Source organism: Ursus americanus, chromosome 19 (assembly GCF_024610735.1).
Source record: "Ursus americanus isolate L20-20 chromosome 19, mUrsAme1.1.p, whole genome shotgun sequence".
NCBI classification, from domain to species: Eukaryota; Metazoa; Chordata; class Mammalia; order Carnivora; family Ursidae; genus Ursus; species Ursus americanus.
This window is the reverse complement of record NC_142145.1, coordinates 7,775,985-7,803,550: the sequence shown is the minus strand read 5'-3', so window position 1 is coordinate 7,803,550 and position 27,566 is coordinate 7,775,985. Positions and strand designations below refer to the sequence as shown.

General features: G+C 41.9%; 1 protein-coding gene across 2 annotated transcripts in view; it reads right to left on the bottom strand.

Annotated features, from left to right (window-relative positions):
• CD226 (CD226 molecule) overlaps positions 1-27,566 on the bottom strand; it is a 109,929-nt gene that overhangs the window by 13,854 nt on the left and 68,509 nt on the right. For both annotated transcript variants that reach the window (XM_045790251.2, XM_045790252.2), the window contains one exon: positions 12,957-13,313. In XM_045790251.2, coding sequence (XP_045646207.1) covers positions 12,957-13,313 — 357 coding nt within the window. The remainder of the gene's footprint in view (positions 1-12,956; positions 13,314-27,566) is intronic.

Here is a 27,566-nt window from a genome sequence, read left to right as displayed (position 1 = left end):
CTCAAGCCGTACTAGGGCATTACAGATGAAATGGTGTGTAAAAATGAATTTGGTTCCTAAAGGAAAAACATCAACTAAAGCAAAACTGCTTCTCTACTCACGACACTGCTGACAGTAACTTCCTCCGAGCTGGCACAGACCCCACAGGGGAAAAGCTCAGTCCCACAACACTGCCCCCTCCTCCGCCTTCAGACTCCAATCACAAGTCCAGGCCTCCCTGCTCCTGATGGACGAACCAGCTATAAATCCAAGGTTCCCATCATCTCCTCCTAGGGTTCGATAATCTGCTATAATAGCTCACCGGACTCAGACAAGCACTTTGCTTACTATTACTGGCTTAGAAAAGATACAACTCAGGAACAGCCGAATGGGAGAGATGAATAAGGCAAGTTAATGAGGGCAGGGAGTGCAGATGGAGATTCCATGCTCTCTAGGGATGGGCCACCCTCCCAACACCTCCATGTGTCCAGCAACCCAGAAGCTCTCTGACCCGGTCATTCAAGGGGGGTTATGGAGGTTCCATTACATAGGCACGACTAATTAAATAATTGACCTCTGGTGATTAATTCAACCCCAGCCCCTCTTCCCTTTTTCAGGGGGATGGGGCTTAAAGTTCCAACCCTCCCATCATGTGGCTGATTCCTCTGGCATCAGGCCCTCACCCTGAAGTTCTCAAGGTGCTTCCAGCCACCAGCTGCTTCATTAACTCGCAAAAAGACTCTCATCGCTCTGGAGATTCCAAGGGTTCAAAAAGCTCTTGTGTCAGGAACTGGGGACTAAGACCAACTATTATAGCAAAAGATGCTCCCAGCACCCCTATTACTTAGGAAATGACAAGGATTCAGGAGTTCTGTGAAAGGAACCAGGGCAAGAGATGACATTTTTTAGTATACCCCAGTACCTGACTGATGGAGCTTACATTGTTTTGGAAGGCGCTGGATAACTTAAAAACACACACACAATGAGCATTTTCCCATGAGAGATAAGGGTAAAAGCATGGGCGTCCCGTGGAGAGTCACTCATATTCCAGAGACGCTGCAATCTAGAGCCTCCCCGCCTATAGCTAGCCCTGCTTTGAACTCCTTTCCCTGCCCCACCACTGCAGACACACGAGCAGTCAGAACCTGGAACCAGGCTGGTGTAGCCACACAACTCGCTGCGCCCTGCGTGGCTAAAAACAAAAAGGAAAAGCAAAGGGTGTGCATGTTTCAGGGACTCAATCAATAGTTCCTAACACTCACTTTTGCCTAAATTCTGCTAATAGATCTTAGGTTGAGTAATGTCAGCCCTCAAGCCCCTCTCTTAAAGAAAGAATTATTGTGTATTCTCAGCAGCCACTTTTTTGCTGATTTTTTTAAATTTTCATCCCAATGCTGTCTTGATTCATAGGAGGACAAAAGTGTCGTGAACTATAAAGCCATTATTTTCCCTCCCATCAAAAAAGATAAATACAGTTAAAACAATTTAAAGCATGTCAGTGAGATATATAAATGAATAATTTACTCCAGGACTTCAACCCTCCAGGCTACGTTCCTGCCAATGACAAGTATTTATGGCTGAGTTATAAACCTTTAGAAAGGCTCATGGTAGAAATGATGCCAGGTCCTTCCCTGGGAACCAAGCGGGCAAGAGCAGGCATTTATGTCTATTGTTTATCCTTTATTACAGTTTGAGGTGGGTTAGGAAGTGAGGAAGCTAAGTGACTCAGAACCTAGGTATCTGGACCAAACGACATGCTAGGAAAAACTCACAGATCCTGAGCCTCTGGCCAGCCCCGAACAGGTCACGGTAGATACCAGTTACAATTATTCCTGCTTTCTTACCTCATTAAAAAGAGAAGCAGAAATATTAGATTTCATTCTTTGTAGACAGAATATACACAGTGTGTGAGTTCCCACGGGGTAGACAGATGTGAGCTGACACACTATTACCAGGTCGATCCTAATTTGTGATCACCATGTAACGTAACTATCCAAACTTTGTCCCACATTAGACATTGATTTGCTGAAAAAACAGAGATTGAGGAGGGAAACCTTGGGGCCTAGCTATCCTCTAATTCTTTTCTCTGGAAGACCTCATACGAGACACTTGATCTTGCAGACACTTTTTTGGCAACTGCAAAATGATGATAAAATCAGCCCCAAGAGGTGCCTTATATTTTAAGCACCATGTAATCTGCAAATTATTAATAATATACTTATATTTTGTATACATTCATTTAAATTAGGGTTTAAAAAAATAACTCATTTGTATTCTTTTCATATTGAACTAGCGGTGTGTAGCAGGACGCTTGCTCCTGCGGCTAGATACACCCTCCCAGGCAAAGGCAGAGGTAGCACTGATAAACACGTACAAAATCATTGCAGCTTTGTAGGACTGTTGGGTATAATGGTAGCCCAAAGTCTGTTGAACTTTCCGGTATGCCTGAAATATACATCAAGTGGATACTGATATGGTAATATTATTCCAAGTTTTCAAAGGTCAACTTGCTTTGTGCAAATCAATTTTATACTCTTTGTATTTCAGAAACCTTCCCCTGTTTTATAGCAAGAAGATCCTAGCGAATAAATTATTTTCAGAGAATTAAAGAACCATGACATCAGCCTCTAATCTTTCTCCTGAGTGAGGAATAGCTACTCTTCCTCAAAACAGAAGCATTATCAGATTTTAACTGAGAAACCTACAGCACACAGGAGAATCTAAAACAGAAACATGAGAAACAGAAGCATAAAAGGACATAAACAAAAATGTAAGAGAATCTAAATCATTGTCCTGGAGCAAACCAATGAGAGAAGCAAGTTTCCAACCCAATGTACAATTTTTGCTATACTGATTTTGCCTCTATCGATGAAAATATTTCCCAAATGACTGAAACACTTAAAAATGTTGTATCAGTTGAGATACACACAGTCTAAGCAAGGTAGACCACAAAGTTTACTACTCAGTATAGGATGACTGCATTCGCTCCATTTTCTGGTGTTTTTATGTGCATCATCCACTACTGTGGGCCATGCCGCTCTACAGTGACTGGTGTAGGACCAGAGCATCTAAGTCAGCACAGGAGGCATGAGGATGGTGAATATCTTTGGTTTGATCCACTTGTTGAGAAAACAAAATGATATGGCTGACTCCATCGCATACATGTCTCATTTTTTCACCCAAATATTTCTTAGTCTTATGTTACATTTCTTGAATTTCAGGAACCTCAACTTTCATGAACACATATTATTTAAAGGAGACTGTGTTTTATGCATCATAAGTCAGAATGTCAGGAACTGCACAAATCTTGCTCACTTTCTTAGTGAACTTAGTGTGCAGAAAAGAGTTAATGGAGCAGGCCAGAGACTGCTATCCCCAGAAAGGCCTGCATGCATGCAAGGTTGGCTGTTGGCTAGTGTGTGGGGACCTGGATCTTTGGAGCATTTCCACCATTCCCTAACTGCTAGAGTGGTTTACTGTGGTAAATTGTTTATACAAACCATGTGGCTTGTGCTAAATACCTGCTTTCTTTCTGGGAAACCAGTCAGTCCTTCTGACTTTTCCCCCTCTGCCTTTTACCTTTGCTGGTCTTGTTTTGCATTCTTCTGCTGCAGTAAATCAAAGCCATACCTTGGGAATGCAATCATCAAGAAAGAGACCTCCTAGTTCTGTGGGAGGGTAGGAGCCTAAGCTCCAAGGTACAAAAGTACCTTCTGGGGTAATGGTGTAAGAAGCTCACTTTTCCTTTAGATAAAGCCAAATAGCTAACACAGATGGTCATCCCAATTACCAGGTGAATTTAGGTTCAATTCTGTGTGACAAACGGTGCTGTCAAGTGCTCTTATTTGAGGACTAGTTATTGTTTACCTTGAAAACATGTTTGTAATGGGTCCTATCTGCTGGGCCCCATAAAAGGTGAGATTTCTGTCTTTGCACTCTCTTGGCAGATTGCCTGTGATACGTATCACAATTCTGGTTTAATGCTTATTTAATAATAAAATTGTTTCCTTTCTCTTTTGTAGAGCAGTTTTCTGGGGAAGGAGGAGATTTTGCTTCTAATTATAATTCCCCAACACACTGTTGTTATTACTGTTGTTTAACCAAGTGTAACTCTACACTACAGTGTCACTATTATGTGTATCCACAAGGACAGAACAGGAAATTTTTCAAATGCTGTACAGAAATCAAGATAAACATTTCTGCCATGCAATAAAGCACAGTAGGCATACCATAGCATTTAAATAGTTTATGCATTTGGCTGTTCAATATTAAGGCCCATAAATATGAGGGGATATAACTACTCAGGATATTTTAATATTGAAAGTAAACCTTCCTTTTTCTTAGGTGGTTTTGGAAGTTAAGCCTTCTCTGTCCTTGAGGGTGAGGGACTAGAATTCTGCTGGCCTATAACTCCAGTTCTGGGTTCATTGATCTTGACAAGAACAAGAGGGAGGGCAGTTATATCTACAAGAACTAGAGTGAGAGCAGGATTCGAGAGGAAGGAGAAGGAAGGAGGAACATAAAATGGAAGAAGGTTGTACTTGAAAACTTAGAGCAGATTCCCAGGAAGTTGCTCAAGGGAATGGGCTCTACCCGTCTAGTGGGCAGATCTGGTACAGACCTTGGGGCCAGGTAATTGCAAAGCCAGGAAGCCATGGGAGAGCTGAGCGATCACCAGTTCTCTCCAGCAAGGACCTCGACTCTCTTTTGTCCAGAGGCTACTCCTGAAGTTCCCCTCATGTGTTCCTGGTGTGGACTTGACTTCATCAGCCACCAGCACTTCCCTCCAGACCCAAATACCTGCTACCTGACTTTGCTTGTCCCTCATATGGCTGTAGAGAAACCTTCCCTGACACAATTTCATCACACCCACAAGCCTCAGAAAAGGGGAGAACCCCACACAGCACCTGTGATGACCTCAGCAAGCCTCACCAAGCACGCAGAGCTGGAAGAGAGTAGTGGGAGATCAAATCCCCATTCCTTTACCTACACTTGTTCTATATGTTGGGTCAGTTTGAAGTCTATTGTACCTAAATGGGGGTGGAGGGGGGACAAGGCTATGGAACTCTCCATAGCCAGCTTCCACTGTAATACATCTGTTGACAATAGTAGTGACTTTTTTCTTTCAGTTGGAGCAGTGATATCCTGCCGCAGTTAAGAACAGGAACTTTGAAGCCTTCCTGCCCTGCTGTGGATCCTAGCCCCTCTCCTTCCTAGCCATGAAGCCTTGAGTAAGTTACTCAACCTCACCATGCCCCACTTTGCTCATTCATAAAATGTAGATAATAGAGATGCGATAACTAAATGAATAATTATCCATAAATTCTTAGAGTGACAGGTGCAGATATAAGCACCACAATGAGTTTGTCATATAGCGGCCGAGACAAAGGCCTGTGACACTTAATTCTTATAACTGCTACTTAAACTTTTCCCTTGGGTCCTCAGAAATCTTCAAAATTCAAACTCAATGACATTTATAAAGGTCTATATATAAATGTGTTACAAATATCATATAGATCTTTTCAGAATATAAAATAGACAGCAAGCATTTAACTCCAAATGTTCTATTCAATTTTAATTCATTTTATTATAAAAAAATATGAAAGCCAATGCCTGGCTGTCAGAAACAAAAGCTATAGTAACAATTTCAAAAGCTGCAGCTTTCTGCTCTAATTACCCATCTGATCTCCCTTTTTAAAAAAATAGCCAATGATTAAAGTAGGAATTAAAGGACTGGACTTCGTGACTAACAACTTCATTGAGTCAGCAAGAGAAGACAGTCGTCAACATGAGAGCAAAACAACCTGTATTGATGAAAGTACTGGGGACTTGGCGTATGTGTGTTTCAGGAGTATAAAACTGCCCACGCATCCCATGTACTTACCAAATGTTTACTTATGGCGGATTGCTCATTGCTCCTCCTACTGAATGTTCACAGGTACCTTCATTTTCAAATGTACACACACACACACACAAATTAAAAAGTGCAGAATTTATCCAGTGCTCCATATAAGGCATGAAAAACTGAAGGCACATCACATCATCATTATTATTGATAATAATCAATAATTCCATTTTGCAAGCCTATATTTTTCTGAACTTGTCTCCCATGTGGTCCCCCTTTGGGGTCATTGGCACACGCACTGTGTCCTTGAGCTTCTTCGGTGGGAAGCCACAGAAAACATCCCACCTTTTGTCAACATGGTCTCCTCATCTCAGTATCTACTCTGTACTTGCCACGTCCATCATAGTGATAATAAGGACTTTTCAGTCCACTCACTGTTCACCTCAGCTAAAGCCATTTCTCAGTTCCCACCAATCCAATCGAGAGCATTAACATTTCCACCTTGTATCTGTGGAATAAAGAATCTCTTCTTGTGGGTTAATCAAATAAAATGCTACTCTCACATCTAAAAAATTTATGAATATCACAGTTACTTGTGAGTTCAACTGAAAGTGAATTAATTCCAGAAATAAATTTTAGAGTGGTCAGCGAGTATTGCAATGTGTTTATTTTTAGAAAGATATCCAAAAATACCTCTGTTGAATACATGCCTTTTGGAAATCCCTGAATTGGAAACAGATAAATACTATATGATTTCACTTCCATGAGGAATCTAAAAAACAAAACAACCAACCAACCACCAGAAACAGACTCCAAAATACGAAGAACAAACTGGTGATTGCCGGAGGGGAAGGTGGGAGTGGGGGAGGGGTGAGCGAAATAGGTGAAGGGGATCGTGAGGTACAAACTTCCAACTGTAAAATCAGTAATTCATGCGATAAAAAGTACAGCATAGGGATGACAGTCAATAATATTATAATAACTTTGGGTGGTGACTGAGGGTACCTACATTTACCGTGGGGAGCATTTCATAATGCATAGAATTGTTGGACCACTATGTTGTACACCTGAAACTAATATAATATTATACATCAACTATACTTCAAAAATTTAAAAAAATCTTGGAATCATTTCAGTGTAAAGAACTTTAAGGTTTTTTGAGGTTCAAGATGTGTCTCTACAAATGACAGATCTATGTTTATTCTTCATTCTCTGTCCTTTTAAATAACATAGTCCTCTGCAGACCTACTCGGTCACCTAGTGTTTGTCAATATTTGTCAAAGAGTCAGGTCAGCACATTTTTAAAATATTTCAGTTGAAGTCGGTAGTAGCTGTGTGACTAATCGAATCATAACACTTAAAACTAGAATTGCTATCGATGAAAGGCCATTAATCTTATATGAAGAACTATTTTTTTTTTAATTTTAAGTAATTTTCTACTTGCCTTTGGGGAAAACTTCACACAATCATCTGTGTTCAGTCCCTAATAAGGCTCTCAGAGACAACCACAAGCTGTTCACAATTCCCAGATGCTTTAAATAAAAAAATCCCACGCATGACAGAGTGAAAAAGGCTGTTTTGCAGCTGGAGTCATTAGGCAGGTGTCTTGACACGGATTTTAAGTGGGAAGAAAACCAGTACATTTGTCTGACCTCGAATTCCTAGCTGTACTCTTAAGTTTCCAGGGTGAGGAAAACTTCATGAAAATTATTGGAAATTCAGGTGAGGATAAAGATCCGCTTAAAGAAAAGCAGTCCCTAGGATCTGGTGCTTTCTAATTTACATTGTTTATAGTGGTGTAAAGCAAATATAACTTGGACTCCCTTTACATGCATGAGGTAACAATACACACCAACAATGCTCCTCCGTAACAGTGTCATCGAAGCAACTAAGAGTGAGGTCTTGCAGCATTTCCTTCTGTCTGACGTTAGCTTGCCATTATTATTATTCCATTCCCTGCCTTGTTTATCTGCACAAATACGGTATGTATACAATAATGACTGCAGGCAAACATTCCAGGATTCTGTGCATTAGGAAAGATGAATAAATCAATACGTGGGGCTTACAAAACAAACTAGGTAGCTGCTTTTTTTTTTTTTTTTTAAACTCAATGTCTCCTAAAAGAACTGATTTGGGCAGAGGCAACTGTAAAGACACAGAGACATAATAGGCCATGATTGAGTAATCAATTCACTTGTGATGTCGGAAACAGTATGTTTCATCTGGATATCCAGTTATCACCCAGAATTTTAAAAACTTAACTAAACTGAGCTGAAAATTGTAGTTGATCCATTTCAGTAGAGGCTATTTTATCTTGTGAGCAGTGACACTAGTGCTTTTGGATTCTGGTGCTGTGGTTCTAATTACATAAAGAACTGTCAGGAACATTATTTTCTATGTAGGTGAAGATATTAAAAAGCTAAGTTCTTCACACTATGTCATGGAAATAAACATATCTGACATTCCAGTGCATACCAGCTCGGACAACCCCCATGCCTACAATATTCAGACCTATCATAAATTCATAAGAATGGGACAGAAGTTTCTGGATAAGTGGATCCCTTTAAAAAAAAATTCTCTTGTCTACATCTGACACTGCTCAGGAATCCAAATCACCTGGGAGCAAACTGGTTGCATTTTAGTGGAAACTAAAGACCAAAGAAACAAACGAAGCTCATTTCTCTTCCTCCATGTTCTTCTAGTCCAACTCAGGAGTACAGAGTCCCAAAGTCAACATCCATCAAGCTACATATAGGCAAGATTTGTAACCTACAGCACCCTATTTCTCTATGCTCCTACCTGTTTGTCAACCCTATACCTTACAGAAGAAACGTATGGGAAGATACCCTTGGCTGTGGCCCCATGATTTCCTAGTGAATACTTCTGTAATTTTCATTTACAAACCCCATCCACCAGATCCAGTGACTTGCAATTATGCACCATTTATATAAAACATGCAAAATGAGAAAAATAAAGTTAAGAAAGGAAATAGGCTTTTTTGAAAGATATAAATATAAACAAAATTCATGAAGTTTTCTCCCCAAACATTGCAACTAATCTCCTTAGAGTTTAAGTTTCTTTGATCAGCAATAACTAAACCTCAAATGTTAAATGTTGATGAGGAAAACCTAGAAATAATCTAGCTAGAAAACTTGAAAATAAAATGGACACATTCTAGAGCATAAGTAAAATACATAGAAATATACTAGAATAGATAAAAATATTAACATACAAAGAATTAGTTGAGAACACTTACTGAGAATAATCTGGAAAGATATTTTGACAACTCTAAGCAAAGATGCCATAATCCCTAATCTCAAGTTATTTCTAACATAAGTCTCTGGACCACTGCAAACAAATACAATTATTAAGTGACTCAATGGCATACATTTCCAAGTTACAAAAGTTTGAGAAATTCAAAATGTTTAATAGCTCAATGGCAGGAAAGCAGTTTGGGCTAATGTGGAAGAATCGTGAAGACGGAAGAGATCTGATGGAAACTCTAAAGGAAAGGAGGTAAATGTAATGAAATTAGTAGGTTGGTTGGGAAGAGGAGAAAGTAGGAAAGTATGAGTGACTGGCAAGGCCTTGGCAAGCACTAGCTGACATTCCAATCAGACTAACCTCTCTTTGCCCTCGTCCAGGCCACCTTTGTGCCAGCGAAGGTGGGTAAGGAGCCTGTGGCCCCCCACCAAGCCTGCACACCAGCTTTGGGGTCTGCAGCAGCCTGGCGGAAGAGGCACCTCTTTCTAATTTGCCGGCCCAGAGGAGGCATCATTAGAAATTTGTCTATCTGGGGTGGGCTCCGTTTTGTGCCCCAAGATCTAATACGTGATAGAGGCAGCCTAGGATAAGACCTCAAGCATTCATGCACGGACTGTTACAACTGACTCACAGCTAGTTTCCTCGGTCTCAATTTTCTCTTTTTGATTCTGCACTCAACGATTTTACTTACACTTCCTTGCATACCATTTTGCCATTTTGGTCAAGAATCAATAGTGGCTTTCATTGCTCTTACATGAGATACAGAACAGCACCAAGTCATCGCCTTGCTGAACCTCCCTCCTTTTATATTAACCCGGAACTCAAAATCTCTGTATCAACCTCGTCATTTGATTGCAGTCACCAACACACAACTTCCTCCTCCCCGTGCATATTTTGTGTTACTTCTTATACTCTCTTTTCCTGCTCTGATCATCAGTCAGAACTTGGTGGTTCAGCTGAGTGCCCTCATCGGTGGCTGAAGACCGGACAAAGACGTGAGTAACAGTGCTGATCTGCAGTGGCAAACAGAAGTCTGCTCAGAACTAGTCTCCAGAAACTTTCTGAGAGAGCTGACTTCATTTCTTTGATCTTCATTCTTTTTATAATCAGTAAGCTCGGTTGAAACAATAGTAGTCTCAACATCATTTAGTTCATATTGGAAGGCTTCCCAAATTCTTTTGGTGGAAACTAAGACACTTTTCTCATGGCTAATGACTATCTAGAGGACATGAAGGGCCCCAAATAATCTTGGTCACTGTCAGTATATTCACATTTCCCCCTGTTCCTTGCCCCTGGGGTCTAGACAAGTTTCATATTCAGAAAAGTCAGTCTGGAGTTATTTCAAACGACTTCCCAGGTCCTGAGTGCAAAGGACAGGAGACAAATATTTTTCACTCAGCAAAGATAGTCCATAGGAAATTTGGGTTCAACCCATGCTTCTGCCACTGTCTCCCTCTGTTTAAAATATATCAAGAACTAGATATAGGGGACACTGATTGGCATTGTGTCATCTTTTGGGTGACCTCTGAGTACCTGATACTTGTCTGAAGATGAACACAAGCATGGGAAGAGCCCCGTGTGTGTGTAGAATATGACAGTCATGAAAATCTCTCCTTTGGATCCCATAAAAGAAGTTGATGGGAGGCAACAAAAGGATGCATAGCAGTTTATAAAATTTGTGTCACAATCACCTCTCCCTTGACAGTTGAAATAAATTAAATCTGCTCCACATCTTATACCTGTCTGTCTGCTTTAATTCCCACATTGATTTTTGACCAAACAGCCTCAAGACTTGAAATAATCAAATCACATCAGAGCAAATGGAAGTGATCTATTTCTGCTTTCCAGCTGATTTTTTTATTTTCAATCTTTACTTACATTTATTTTAAAAAGGAATTAAACCAAAACATAGAGTCAACAGCTGGACATTTTCCATCAATTATAACTTTTTACTAATAAGCCCTTTTGATATTCTTTTAACCTGCCAATTGAATATCAAAAGGCCATTTTGCAAGTGTTCAAAACACATGGACACTAACAATATTGACCATTATGTTCAGTCACCTTCATATCATTTACAGCTTATGTTATAGTTTTGTGCAAGAAATTTAGTCATGTCTGGACAAGTGAAAGACATTGTTATTAATTAGTAAGAGTTAAATAACTATACCTCCTAAAAATTTATTACTTCTATTTTTTTATCATTTAAGATATTTATAATTATTTTTTCAATATATAATGTAAAAGATCTTATTTCCTATTTGTTTGAAAAAGCTTCTTTATGATACTTTTCTGAATGGAAATTTTCCTTGCCTTGGTCTCTGAGAGAAAATTAATGACTTTTTTTTTCCTGGCCAGGTTTACAAAACATTTGTGTAATGCAAGGTTTTTGTTTTTGTTTTTAAGGTACAAAATATTTTCTATATATGTCTCAAGGAATGGAATCACCACTTAAAATGAAGAAACTTAATTTTTCTCCCCCACATATTCCATCACCCCTCTCTTTTACGTCAAGTTCTCAGAACAATTTGTCTCACCCACAACCCACACTGCCATAAGGGAAGCAAAGAAGGCTCAGTGGGGTCCAAGGTGACTATGTATGAAAAAGTGCTGTCCTTTGCCAATCTCCTCCTTAGCACACACCGCTGCTGCGGATATGAACACTGTTCTTCTTCCTTTCCAATGCAGGAATAAATAGCAGTCTGCAGTATAAGCAGAGTATGTAAGAGAACAGTCAAATCCCAAGAAACCTGGGCTCTATAAGTCTACACAGGCCAAGGCCCAATGCTGGCTGGAAGCACATGAAAGAAAGGAAGAGAGAAAGAGAGAGAGAGGTGATGGATGGAAGGAAGGAAGGAAAGAAGGAAGGACTGGAGGAAGGAAGGGAAGGAGGGAAGGAAGAAGCGAAGGAAGGAGGAAGGAAGGAAGGAAGGAAGGAAGGAAGGAAGGAAGGAAGGAAGGAAGGAAAAAGTTAATATAATTTCTGTCACCAGCAGAAATGATTTTTTCTGACATGTTCCTCTGCTGTGAGGAAATGTGCCCAGAGGCAGAACCCGGAAGACCCCAAGACCACCTTCCTTTCACTCTGTCCTAACGCAAACCACCCCCCAACACACACACACACACACACACACACACACACACACACACACTGCTATCTAGGCCTCTGTGCACTTGCACGTCAGGAAGTGAAAAGTTACTTTTTCTTACTCTCACGCAGGTTCTGTGCGGCCTGCAGCTTACACAATCAGGGCTTCATTATGACACAGGAAACAAATTACTAATACAAAATTAGTGGTGGGTCTTGAGAGGAGCCTGCTCAGGCTGAAAGGCCCGGAACGCTAGTCTGTTTCTGCTCCTAGGGCCAAAAACAACTGAAGGAATCAAAGCCCTGAGCTGGCAAAGGAGTAACGTTATCAAACATTTATTAAATTCCACTCCACTCAACACTGACTCAGCAAATAACAATCCAGCACCATTTTGTTATTGCTGAGGATACACGAGGGTTATAAAACTTGGTCACCACCATCACGAAGCTGTAACGTAGTCAAAAACAAATAGAAGTTATATAGCTGAAACTTGCAGGCTGTTGATACCATGCAGTTTTTGGACTTACCAATTTTTTTTTTAATTTCAGGAACATGGCAGGTCCAGAAACTGGACAGATTTATAACTGTTAAATCTGTAATTGATGGATTAGCAAGATAAAGAAAAACCAAATACTAACATTCAATGACTGACAGCTTACCTAAGCTCCATCGTTAAAAAATATTTGCAACAATAGAGTCATGAAAAAGACAACAGAAACCAATCCACAGTGGTTGGCTTTCCCATTTCTAACACTTGAAGACATCTATGACGTACTCACCATCGGTTATAGTCAACGTCATCACGAATGTTTCAAAGGTTTCATTGTCTCCTGTGCTGGCCTTGAAAGAACAGCGGTAAAGTCCTGAGTCAGAGGCCATGACCTGGGGCATGATGATGAAGGTGCTTCTCATGCCCTGACTACAGTCGCTCAGTATCTGTCTTTGGTACTTTGAAGTATAACTTTTCCCTTGGGACAAGTTGCAGCTAGTCAAGAGGTCGATCTGATGGGGCTGGATCTTTTCCCATGTAACTTGGTGTACTGGCCACTTCCCTGGAAGCTGACAGGTGAGCGTGACATTTTCCCCAGCTTCTGAGATGATGTGGCTATTTGATGGCACAGCGATCTCGAACCTATCTGAAAACAAGAAGCAAATGATTACACATAAGTCCCCAAATTTTGAGGTCCAAAGGTGGGAGCTGCCTAGAAAGGTCTATCAAAAGTATCGGTGATGTTATTTAACCAGTTTCACCAACTGTAAATGATACCTTATAACACATTGTTTGTAAGGAAAAGACCTTTGAAAGATGCAAGTAAATAAATAGAAAAGAGGATATACTTGTTCACACATATTCTCTTGAGTTTTACATGGTTAACCATACAACAAGAAATGTCATCAAAACCCCTGGTGCTTTTCTTGGTAATGATCTTATCAAGAGGCTGAATTTCACAAGACTATTCTGTAGTAATGCTGGGCTCGTGACTCAAAGTTGTATTCTGATCCTAATCACTTATATGATTTTAATGGTCATTGAAAAGATAACAAATCATTTTCATTTGAATAAATACATACACAAACTTATCTTTCAGATATACAGGTTGTTTGAAGCATACATAGAGTTAGGGTCCACATGTTATTTAAATCCCTGGGTACCAAGAAAGTCCTTCAATATTTTCCCACTTTCCTACCACCATAGCTGAGATACCCAGCACAGAGCACTCAGTAAACAAGCACCAGATAGTTCTGGGCCACTTTCTTGACTTCCAATTGAAAAAGAAAAGAAAAAAAGATCAGAGGGGACAGGAGAGGAGAAATCACACTTGAGAGAAGAAGAAATTGAGTCTAAAACACAGTAAGAGATTTGCTGTCTACATTAAACTAGAATACTACGTCTATAACAGTTTCATCCTCACGAAAAACTAGATTCTTTTCTTCAACAAGTGGTTCCATTGGTCAAAATGTTGTTGAAAAGGGAAAACCACAGCACTCCAGTTTTTCAATTTGTAATCATACAACTATTTATCAAAGTTAACACTTAACCCACATAACAAGCACACAGGAAGCATTTTCTCTCTAAATAAAAAGTCAACAGAAGAACAGGGGGGGAAAGAAGGAAAGGGAGAAAATTCATAAGACATGGAAAAAATAAGAAAATAAAAGCTTAAAGAAAAAGGAGAAACTAAAATAAAATTAAGACAGGGAAAAGAAGATATGAGAAAAGAGAAAGAAATAAGAGATAATATAAACAAAAGCCTAAATCAGATACATGTACCCTGTACTGGGAAGATATAAGGAAATAAAAGAAGGGAAACAGAGAAAAAGAAGCGTCTGTGTGAGCCGTGCTCAACCCTCAGAAATCGGCGGTAGGCTAGCCCTGTCCACCCCGATGTTTGTCTTCACGGCTGCACACCTGCTGCGTTGTTGTCTTCCTCTGTGGGGCCACCCTCCACCCATCTCAGGAGCTTGATCTGCCCATGTAACCAAAACCCGCTCTCAGGAAGCAACGCTGTGTGATGTCGGCATGGGTAAAAAGGGGGGTCCTCTCCTAGGAGTATCTGCACTGGGACAAATCCGCAAAGCAGTGAAGGCAATCTCCAATGCTGAAGAGCCAGGCCTCAGGTTCTCGGGTGGAGCTGTCCTTGAGGGAGCCAGGAAGGTTCCACAGCCCAGGCTCTACGTAAGGACCCAGACCCACCTGTCAGTAGACATGACTGGGACCGAAAGAAGCAGGCTCCCACTCACAGGCAGGTGGTTCTGAAGCACAGACTAGCCCCCAATTAACCTTTCTAGATGAACAGAATAGCTGGTTAGTGTCAGATAAAAACCAAAACCCAGACGAGGTCTGCAGAGCCTGCCTGGCCTCTTGTGTTGCTTGCTGCCTGCTCGTGTAACATGACCCTTCTGCACAGCACATGTAAGGTGACAGGAAGTGACCCTGAAGACCCCCCCCCAAACACACACACAAGAGGACCCCAGCATCCTGATGTGCTTGGAATTGGAAAGTGCATCTACTTGAAATAGGGATCAAAATGTTGTAGTTGATAGAGAAGAAAAAGTTTGATTAGAACTCTAAAAATAGAAACAAAAATAATAAATGCCAGTTAATTTTATATTTCTAGTTAGTGACGTATTAATTCTCAGCATATAGAATAAACTGTGTTTTGTTTTGTTTTGTTTAAAAGACAATTTTTTTGAGCAGTCTTATGTTTACAACAAAATTGAGAGGGAGGTACAGAGATTTCCCACATACTTCCTCCCTCCCCCCACACAGAGCCTCCCCATTATTGACATCCCCCATCAGAAGGATACATTTTATACCAAGTAGGAACCCATCTTGTCACATTAAAATCACCCAAAGTCCAGAGTTTATATTAGACTTCACTTTTGGTGTTGTACATTCTATGAGTCTGGACAAATGTAGAAGGACACACATCCACCATGATGTCATATGGAGTATTTTTGCTGCTCTAAAAATCCTCTGTGCTCTGCCTATTCATCACTTCCTCCCCTCAACCCTTGGCAACCACTGATCCTCTTACTGCCTCCATCCTTCTGCCGTTCCCAGAATGTCAGATAGTTGGAATCATACAAGATGGAGCTTTTTCAGACTGGCTTCTTTCACGTAGTAATGAGCATTTAAGGTTCCTGCATGTGTTTTCATGGGTTGATAGCTCATTTCCTTTTAGTGTTGAATCATAGTCCATGGTCTGGATGGAACACGGTTTATTTATTCATTCACCTGCTGAAGGACACCTTAGTTGTTTCCAAGTTTTGTCAATTATGAATAAAGCCTCTGTAAAAAACCATATGCAGGATTTTGTGTGGATACAATTTTTTAATTCCCTTGGGCATATCTCAAGAAGCATGATTGCTGGATTTACGGTAAGAGTATATTTAATCGTGTAAGAAACTGACAAACTGCGTTCCAAAGAGGCCACCCCATTGTCCATGCCTACCAGCCATGAACGAGTCTTCTTGTGACTTCCGTTCCTCACCAGCACTGGGTGTTCTCAGTGTACAGGATTTTGTATGTTCGAATAAATCTGTGTGTTGTCTTTACATGATTTTATTACAGAATAATATGATGAAATTCTCTGTACTTTGTAGATGGTTTTTCTGACATGATAGCAGATCATTTTAAAAAATTATCTCAGTGCTTCATCAGCTTTTCCGAGCACCACTCAATCCCTGGGGACCCCAAACAGTCCTGGGTACACCTGTGCATCATGCCACAGCCCCGGGCCACCATCACATCCCCAGGTGCGAGTCTGTCCTCCTTCACCATTCTCACCAGGCAATGGCTCTGCGTGCAGTCTGAGCAGCCCTGCATTATCACTCACCAACTTCACAAAACCCTGAGTCCATTTATTAGAAGCTTCATAGGCCCAGGCCTCTGTACAGACCTTTACACACCACTCTAACGACCTAGGGCAGTACTTGGCATAGAGCAGAGAAGTCGAGAGATCATTTTGAATAAAAAATGTATTTGTAATTTCACTTTGTGATCAATGTGTGGTGTGTACCCACTGATCTGGGGGAGGGGGATATTTACAGCCACAGAACCTCTCATATTGCGAAATGTGTTTGAAATCATATGTATAATGCCTAAATGAATTAATTGTTCCAGGCAACAATCACCAATGTCTGCAAATTCACAAAAAACCATTCACGTCTCCACGATGCCACCTTGAGAGTAGTAGCCTTGCCAAAAGAATCCAGTCTGACCTGGCTCGAGCCTCGAAATCTAACTACCAATTTCCCAAACTACAAAGAGTGGAGAAACGTGTCCAGTGACACCCGGGCAAACAATCGGTGGGAATACGAAAACACAAAACTCCTCAGCTCCAAATAGGATCTCTCCCACCCCTGAAAACCAATTTTGGACCCTGTGGTGCTTGCTGACTAATTCCCCTCTCTTCTCTATTCACTCAAAATTCTGGAAGGAGTCCACTGCTCCCAACTCTGCCTCATTTCACGTGTGTGCTTCAACGTACTGAGGAACCACTCCTACCATTCTCCAGCACGGCAAGTCATGCATGTTCTTGACCCTGAGTCCTGGATGCTATGCCCTCCTGGAAGCCACTGACCTTCTGTGGCCCTGCATGTCCCTGTTTGTCTTCTCTCCTTTCTGACCTTCCTCCACAGTCTTACTCAGGGGTCCTTTTGTCTCTGCTGATCTTTTAAAATATTTTTGTTCCCCCTAGGGTCCCAATACCTATCCCCCTCTACTTGCCATCCCTGGGTAATGCCCCCTATTTTCAATTTCCAACCATCTCTTATGTGCGGATGTACAAATCCACAGCCCCTGCTCAGTCAGACCTTTCCCCGGGGTTTCCAAAGCACAAGACAATAACTTGCTCTTACGATATTTAAAATAGGCAAAAAATTAAACAGCCAGAATTGCCCTGAGCTATCTTCAGGAGCACGACTATTACTCCAGCTAATTAGAAGTGATAATAGTAGTAGCTTCGCATATTCCCAACTGTGCCTAGACCAGGTATGCGCTCAATAGAGAACTTTTCTAAAAACTCTTGAAGTGGCCCATTTAAATGCAAAATAAAATGTCACCTGCATGATGACTAAGGAAGTACTTAAAGTCACCTGAGATAAAGATCTCAAAAATACGCAAGCACTTGTTAAGAGATTACATCCTCAGAGTTCTCATCAAAGAAAAAACAAAATCTCGTAACCATGTACGGTGACAGTTGTTAACTAGACTAACTGAGGTCATCACTTCTCAATACACATATCAAGTCACTATGTTGTACACCTGAAACTAATATCATGTTATATTTTATCTCAATAATAAATATTTTAAAAACTTTTTTTGTCCCTTTTAAATAAAGAAAAGTTGGGGGGAAAAGCAAGCAAAAGAAACAGACCCACAAACTCCCAATTACAAGCAGCAACAAAGTCCGGGGAGCAGAGAAACGGCACTTTTAAAGCTCAGAGGGCCTGCAGTGCAGGCGATGCACGGAGGGCTGGAGGAGCACAGACTCAAGAGGCTAAAGGTCTCCAGGGTGACTCTGCCTCCCTCACAGTTCTGCCGGCGACAGACAAAAAGTAGAAAGGGCAGTTGTGGGGGGCCCTGAACTGCGGTGTTGGGCAGCTTCAAGCAGAACAGAAACCGGAGCAAACAGCAACCATTAGCTGAGGCCACGCAGCACGCCCCATAAATTGTGCCCGACACACTCCTGCCCACTCTGTAAACGCCCGGTGCTGCGAACATTTCAAAGGAGGGCACGTATTGCATGGAGCACTGGGTGTTATATGCAAATAATGAATCATGGAACATTACATCAAAAACTAAGGTATACTGCATGGTGACTAATATAACATAATAAAAAACTATTAGTTAAAAAAAAACAAAGGTAGAAGGCAATGAAAGAGGTGGGGATGGCATTTCTCTAAAAAGCTGGAATGTTCCCATATGATGCTTGGATGGGGGATTATGGGTTGAACTGTGTCCCCCCAAAATTAATATATTGCAGTCCTAATCCCTAGCACCTCAGCATGTGACCCTATTTGGAAGGAGGGTCATTGCAGAGGTCATCAGTAAGATGAGGTCACACCAGAGTGGGGTGGTCCCCCAATCCAAAATGACCATGCCTATGGACACAGGCATGAGCACATGGAGAACGTCATGTGAAAGTGAAGGCAGAGGTCACGGCAAATGGTCCACAAACCAGGGAATGGCAAAGATTGCCAGAAACTACCAGAAGTGAGGAGAGAAGCCTGGAACAGACCCCCCATTGCAGCCTCAGAGGGAGCCAACCCTGTGGACACCATGGTCTGAGACTTTCAGCTCCAGAACAGAGATGATACCCTCCCCAGGCTGTGGAATCTCATTGACATGGCCCTAGGACACCACCGCGGGGTGGGAGGAGGTGGGGAAAGAGTTCATCGGGCTGGCATTTCTCCTACAGTCTGGATCTTACCAGAACCTACCAGAAGCAGCAAGGCGGCCAGGTTAGGGAAATCAGTGGTCTTCACAAGCTCCCTCCCCACTACTGTCATTTCCTGTCCTTCATTTAAAGTGCAGATAAAAGGTAAAGGAACCAAACAAGATAAAAACAAGCTAAAAGATTGCCTGACTGAACAGCACAGATAAAGTGGGAAGAACCAGAGCTGTGTTCAGAGATAAAAACACAGCCTGACAAAACTGTCAGGCCAAGCAAGGCCACTTGTTTCAACGAAAGAAGTAACTAGAATCAGGCAAACAGGTCCTGAATGGCATATCAGAGACTCAGTGCAGAAGATACACATGAAGGTAAGGTTTGCAGCATGTCCAAACTGTGATGTCCCTGTCTGAGCACAGAACACAAAGAGCACAACTCGGGCCTGGACAGATTTGTGGTTCAGATCCCACCCCCCCCCACCCCCGCCCCCACTTGTGATTCAAAGCAACTGCTGTGGCCTGAGCTGCACCCCCAGAGCCCAGGCTGCCCCCCCCCCAGTAGCTTTATGGAGCTCCCTGAAGCTTGAGAATATCTGTCTGAAGGATCACCACAGATCTGCATATGTAAATTTTGCTCACAGGTTTTAATTGTTAAAATGTACATTTCAATCTCTCTGTCACTGTGTGATGAGAACTACACTTTTTCTAAAAGTTGCTACCATAGGGTTTGTTGAAGTACATGAAAAAGTCTTCCTTCGCAACATTGCTGTAGTTCCTCCCAACCAGAAAAATAAATGACTCATGGGATATGAGAATTTTAAGTAGTATAGTTCTGAGGTCTTGTAAAACCGAAAGATTACAATATAGCCCAGGAGCATTGGCTTGTTTTCTACGAAAAGGTTAGCAAGTGGCCTCACTGACTTGGAAATTTAATGCAGGCTTTCTGCATGGCAGAGTTTTACAGAAAAAAAGAATCAAGAGTTAACATCAACCCTAATCATGTCCAGCTAGAGAATAGATTGTGTTAGTGAATTGTCACTGCAGACTACAGTAAGCATTTTGTTTTAGTTACTTTAAACATTTTCAACATATTTTCAAGGCAAAATAATATACCTTGAATGAGACTTGACCATGTGCCAGCATTAAAGGCATTACGTGTGCTTTATCTTTTAGTCCCCAACACCAACAACCCCGAATTAAGTCACCCAGCTGGCTGGAGGGTGGCAGAGAAGGGAGTCCGTCCTAGGGAGGAGGCTCAGGGAGCTGCCCCTAAGCCAAGGCTGCCATCCCATCCCTGTGCCTGTGAGAAACTACAGGCCATAGACTCTTCCTTCCTACCTGCAACTGGGCAGGATTTCACAGAAGCAAAATAGGCTCCCAGGAAGCCCCTGTTCCTAAATATCTTATTTTATTATGCTTTAAATTCTATAATTAGAAATCAATTTCTTTACTTGTCCTTGTTAAAATGCACATAACAACCTCAGCTCCTGGCAGGCACCAACACATTAGTGTGAAGTCGTCCATTAGATTGCTTTCCAAGTGATAGGAAAGGAAGCAGTTTCCCACAGGCAAGTGGCCAGGAACAGACTGGCTGCAGAGGAGACTGAGAAAAGCCAGGAGCCAGCCATGTCCCAGGCCACAGTGCTCCCAGGGAGAACAGGGGGCAGAAGCAGGGGGCGCGCCTGCAAGGGCCAGGCGGGTGGGAGACGATCAGGAAGATAAATTACAAACAGGAGGCAACAAAATGTTACCTCTTTTGCTATTCATTCATTCATTTATTCACTCACTCATTCATTCACTCCTTCAACAAAAATTGTATGGATGTAAAGACAAATGAGGCACAGGTCTGAGACGGTGGAGAGACACATAACCAGGCCATTGCATGCACAGAGCCCCAAGCCCACGGAAACCCTGGGATGGAAAGGTGTGACCTTGGTTCCCAGCCAACTAAAAGCTATGCTGTTGGCTGACTCTGGGCTTGGCAAGTTCTGTCAAAGGGTCTCGAACAATTACAGCTATTTTCCCAAAGAAAATCTGCTGAGGACACCAAACACAAGATACTCGATTAGCTAAATAAGCTTCGTGCACTTAGCACATCTACTCCATGTTCAATTTCCTTCTTTCTACGTTTTCTGCCCATGTCCCTATTTTTTTTACAGTATCTCCCTCACTACCTCTCATTTATATTTCCAGTTGGTTTTGTGGAGAACAAGCAAGTAGAATTTCTGATGAATGACATATGAAAAATGACTAAGAAGCAATTAGATACAATGCTAGAAATGCTAAAAATGGGGAAAATCCCCACCACGCATCACACACATATTACAGAAACACATATACGAGGACACACCTACTTCAACCTCCATAGAAAGAGGAGGTATAATAAAATTAACTGAATTGCAAAACCAATTTTTAAACTTTAAGTTTTTAAACTCACTGCTCAGAAATGTGGGGTTCACCATTTTTACCACTGTGATTCCTATAGAATTAAAATTACTATCCAATTAAAATTACTCTGAAAAACTGGAAAGCAATTTCTGTCAATTCTGCAGACAAAGATGTGACCTCAGAAACAGAAGGCATTCTCTATAAGGAAAGGGGAACATGCGGCCCTCGAGTCTCAGCACTGCAGAAATCTCTGGTCACTGACAGTGACAGCATTCAAAGCAAGCGAGCTCAGTACTCCCCCTTACAGTTCTCTCTTGAGAATCTGACTATGAGCCCTATTTCACTTAATAAAATATCTTATGCTGTCCTGACCATGGTTAAGAAAGGCTAGGATTTCTTGGGGGCTGAGCCTTTCAGACAATATTTGTGTTCTCTGTAAGGGAGAGAGGCAAAAGATGAGTGGTGAGAACGGAAAGATCAGATCCTGGCTTGGGTCTCTCTGAGTCATAAGCTTCAACCAGTCCCGCGATGCAGGGAACTCTGTGCACTTGAAAGGAGTGGCCCTTGACACAGACACAGAGCAAATGCTTTCAGGCCCCATGGGCACCCCCTGGGAACCCTCTGCTTTTGGGGCACACCAACTCGGTGCTTTCTCCTGAACAGCCGGCAGCTGCTGCTCTGCTCAGGGAGGCTGGAACCCGCTTTGCCTGGGATCTACACACCCAGAGGGACCCTTGCCCAGTGACTGACAGGGGGTCCTCAGGTGCCACTGCCAGATGAGCTCTGGTTAACCTCCCTGCACTTTGCCTGGCCTCCTTCCTGTTCAACCCAGGGAATACTTGCTAACACGTCCCTTTCACATTTCTCCTCCTCTCTGGGACTCCTTCTGAGGAACGCCAACCTAAGGCAGGCACAGCGCTGGAACCTGACCAATATTACTTGGAATCTAGTATTTGAACTTATACCACAGCGCCCGCAGGAGGCCTCCAGAAATTCTTCTTTGGTAACAGGGCTCTCTTTTATTCGATCTTTCCTTCAAGGCCCAGCTAGCCGTCCTTGTCCCACAGTATCGGCTCCCCCTGCCCACACAGTCCCAGGCCATGGAGTCCTACATCTCTCTCTTCACATGTCTAATCGTGCAAAACAAATCACTACACTCGCGAAACATGAACTGCTGTGTTTTCTACCTTGCTTTTCTCAATTATGCTGAGCTCCTTGGAGGCAGAAATAATTTTTAAAATATTAATTTGTTGCTTGTTACTCCACCATGTTCCAAAAGTTCTCAAGGCAAATTGTACCATGTCGTGAACTGCATTTATTTCAATCTCTAGAAACACCTTATATTATCCCTTGCATATATTTGACGATCAATAAATACCTGCTAACTCATTTATTTCATCTGTAGGGGGTTAAGCACGGTACCAGGGAAATCCACGTAGCAAAATGACTTTGAAGCCAAAGAGAATGAAAATACAAGACTTAGTTCCTATATATTTCCCTGTGTTTCTTCAATGGGACCATTGAAATACCTGCCTCTAGGTATTCTCTAATTCTAGCCCTTTTTCCTTCCAATTCACGCTGCATCCAAAACTATGTAGCTACAATTCAAATCTGATCCTGCCACATCTCTGCTTTAAAAGGTTCAGATGTTTCCCATTGTAACTATAGGACAAAGTGCACATTTATTAGTAAAATCTGTTAGGATTTTACCCCTGCCTTTGTCTCCAGTCTTATCTCCTACTAGAATCTACCATATACTCCAGTGTCCCCAAGAATAGCACTCACACTTATGATCTTGCATCAGCCATGTCTTCTCCCAGATGGCCTAATATACTCCTTCCATCCTGGCCCAGGAAAATCACTTCTTATCCCATAAAACTCAAATGTGACAGCACCTCCTTGGAGGAAGTATTTTCTTACTCATCCTTGGGTTAACGACTCCCTCGTCTGTTGTACTTCTGTACGTTCTATTGTGCTGTCTTTTATTTGCTGTCAGTTCTCCCCGCCCTGGGAAACTTTCAGGGCCTTGAAGATGGCATGTCTTCAATATGAGGTCGGCTCTCAGCACAATGCCAGGTGCCTTAAGTTGTTCAATAAATATTGTGGAATAAATGGATGAGAAACCATCTCTGAAGATGACACCATGTTATAAATTCAGTGGACGATCCCAAGGGCCTACAGTAATATTTTCCAGCCCAGGTCCTACATGAGTTTGGGTCTTCATTCCCACGTTTGCCAAATACAAGCACCCACAGGACCTGTTCCTTCCAGCAGATCCCCTGGGCACCAGCGAGCACTGTAGTATTTATGGCTTTAATACCTTCTCTCCAAAGAGGTCCAGGTGCTTTTCAAACCACAGTAGGACCAACATATTTCTCACAACCCTCTGAGGTAGGAGAGGCTGAAATTGTTTTGTTCAAACTATAATGAAGTTAAAATGAAAAATAGAACAGTATTGAAAACCCAGTGCGCATGTGGCTGCTGACGGGCAGAGCTATCATCATGGGACCTGCTGGAAAAGCGATCGGTCCAGAAAAGAGACACAAAGAACTGGTAGAATGAGGGAAACAAGTCCTTCCCATGTCAATTCATTGGGATTTAAAAGGAAATTTGGATATACCAATCAAAGAAACAGGTATGGCAGTAGAAGGAGGTAATAATGTATTTATTCAGCATTCAACGTGTGCTGTCTCTAAGTCAGAGGAAATATCTACAGGTCAATCCTAGAAAGCTATAGTTTTTTTTTTACAGTTAAATTCACTGGTTTCTTCTATTTAGAATAAGATATCCCAGATGTAAATGACACACACCCCTGATGGGCAGAGAATCCGGTATGTGCCATCATGGCTGGCCCAGCGTCCACCAGCAACATATTCCCTGGGTCTTTTAGGGCATCTTCCCTGCCTCCATCCCATGACCTTTCCAGAAGCAACTTACACAAGTGTGTGTGTGTGTGTGTGTGTGTGTGTGTGTGTGTGTGTAGGTGTGGAGTGTGGGGTTTCCCAGGAAAATGGCAGGCTGTGCTGGGTGGCTTCCAGTATGTGGGGAGTACAGGTGTGTCCTGATGGGGGGACAGGAAGAGGATGAGCTGGGACTCGCTGAGCACCTTACGCTCAGCTCAGGGAAGAAATGGCTGAATGAGGCCCCAGGTAGGATGGCTGCTGCTGCTACTCCCTGATCTGAGGAATTCTATGGGGGATGGGGAGCTCTGGGATGAAAAACATCCGGCTGCCCTGCTGGAAGCCCCTTGCCCCAGACTCATCAGCAAGTCATCTGCTTCAGGCCATAAGCCACCTATTAAACAAAGCCCAATTCCCATCACGCTTTGAACACCCCACCCCTCAGGGTCACAGTGTGGTGGCACCTCATGTCAGAGCCCTGGGGCAGCGATGTGTGCTTCTGGCAAGGAATCTGAGGCCCCAGTGGAGGTCTGCCAAGGTTCAAGGCCACAGCAACCCGAACACACTCTCCACCACACCTGCTCGGTTGTTCCTTCCAGCAGCTGCAAATTGTCTAGAACTCATCCCAGGAGACCATCCTACCTGTTCCCGGAGACTTTCCCTGGAGAACAACCCCCAGAGCATTGTTCTCTCTTCCAGACCCACCCCAACTGCCAGCACCCTATGATGGGGGAGCTGGCCCCTCCACCCAAGCCCCTCATGGGGGAGAAGGGGGGCATCTGGAGAATATCAAGGATATTGTAGAAAGAAAAAGGAACTTGATATATTTTAGAGAATAGATTGGCAGAGCTTTAAAAACAAAACAGTCCCTAACTGAGGAGATAAACATGCTTAAAGGATTTATTATTGTCATAGGTCACAGATTATTTTGTCATTTAAATTTCTCACTTCTCGAAACAGGAAAAGGACTAGCTTGACCACAACTAGAAAAGAAAACAAACTTTTCATTTTCTTAAAAGGAAAACTGCCTGAAGCAATTAATGAAGAATTTCATTAATTTATGTTTATGCATTACAGCATAAACATTAAAAAAAATTAGAACACCTTAGAGCAAAATTGGTAAGCCAGTATCTAGCTCTTAGATTGACAACCTCTGTCATTTACCATTAAATTCCAAGTGTGAGATAAGTGCCAACAGCAGCTGAGAAGGACACAGTCCTGGTCCCTTTGCCAGCACAGATCTCAGGGGCAGGAGGAGCTGCTGTGAACAGAGAATGCTTCTCCCAGCGCTCAGGTGTCCTAGTCAAATGTTCAGCCTGCAAGTCATCAAACAAGGGACGGGCCCAAGGGAAAAAGGAGAAATCTCAGACAGCCTCAGAAAACTGGAGGGTTCTACATAGGAAGAGAAGCGGAAGAAGATGCCTCTTATCAAAGTCTGGGAAGAAAAAATTGCATCCCATACCTTCTCTATGAATTCTTATTGCTCTTAATAATGTTTTTGGAAACAAAGTGAGTTGGGGAAAATACATCACTGCTATTAGAGACACTTACAAAATTGGGAAAGCAGTCTCGTGATTATATTTTCTTAGCATTATTTTATAAATATGATCAAAAGTGTCCATTATTTATAATATTATTCAAGAGTTTAGTTTGTAAATATCAGGTCAGGAGGTAAAAGTCCTCTGGCTCTGAAATTCTACCTTTCTACAAAAATATTCCACCCAAAACACGCAGAACAGCTCTATGGCTCTTCGCATGCTGGGTGAAACCCGCGAACAGGCCTTGAGAGCAACTGCATTCCCTAGCCCAGCTGAAGAGTGTGATGAGTGAGCTCTTCTTCTTTCCTTCTACTCAACCACCTCATATTAATGCCATTGGCAATGAGAGGAAGGACCAGCAGAGCTTAATTCAAGTTCATTATCACTACAAGAAATGAAACTCACAATGTACACCCTATATCAATATATATGTGTTCATGGGCCCAGGGCAAAATATTTCTTTTCTAATTTTGATTTGAACCTGTGGTTGGCAATTCTTTGCAATGGCTCTCTTGGTCCTCCAATTTTCTCACTGAAGAACTTCAGATTTCAGTATCTGTGCCAGGTCCTGTATATTGCTCTTTTAGAAAAGCATTTCTACTGCAAGAAAGTGGAAAGGGAAGGAAGGGCAAGACAGACCCAACTTTTGGCCTTTCCTCTAATTGAGAATGACAACTAAAACTATTTCAGATATGTTCAGCTGCCATTCTGTTACTCCCAATAAAATAGAAATGTTCATGCGCCAAAGAATCTGATACACCATCAGTTGAGGACCTACTATACTTAAGATGATATTTTGAGTCCTGGGCCAAAACTTAATTACCTTCAAAGGAATTAAAACTAATAATTCAAGAGGTTCTGACTCACTTGTAAGTAAACTGGTACAAGAAAATGTACACAAAATATTTCTGAACTGTTTAAGCTTACCCTGGCTTTTTTAGGAATTCTGTTTCTGTTCAGCTTAAATCAGGGGCAATTTTCACTTTGAAGGATTAGAACTTCAGTTGTTCATTTTGAATACAGCATCATTGTTGACAGTGCCACTCAGGGTGACCAAGTCTTCAAGGGGTGTGTACTTATGCTACGTGGTGACTCTAAATGCAGGTGGACACATTTAACACTTCATTTTGTCCTCTCACAGAATAGCTCTTGAACAGGTATAAATGAAAATGCAGACTACCTTACTGTAAACTGCTTACTTGCTATTTCTCCTTTAAGTTACACTTACAGCATTAGATAAATTGTCTGTGTAGGTAGTTTTCCGTATCTATGAATATGATTTCAAAATAGTCCAAGAGTTACAAAATACTTACGGTGAAAGAGAACATTGGATCTGACAGGGGTCAGAATCACTGCTACTTGCTTCAATTCCTTAGTAGTAGAACACATGTAAATATACAGAAATGCGTAGACATCTTAGTAAATGGCCAAAGAGACTATATGATGTATTTTAATCTAATACATGAACCCCATGTTAATATCACTAACCAAAGATCCCTGGGTGCTTTCTATTGTGCTGTAGATCTCCATTTGCTAGAATTTATCTAAGGACAACATTAAACATGTAAACACCAAAAGCAAAGATGAAATAGAAAAAAGAAACAAAATTATTTTACAGATTATACTAGTTCTCAAATACACTGTTTGAAGCAAGGTCAGAAAGAG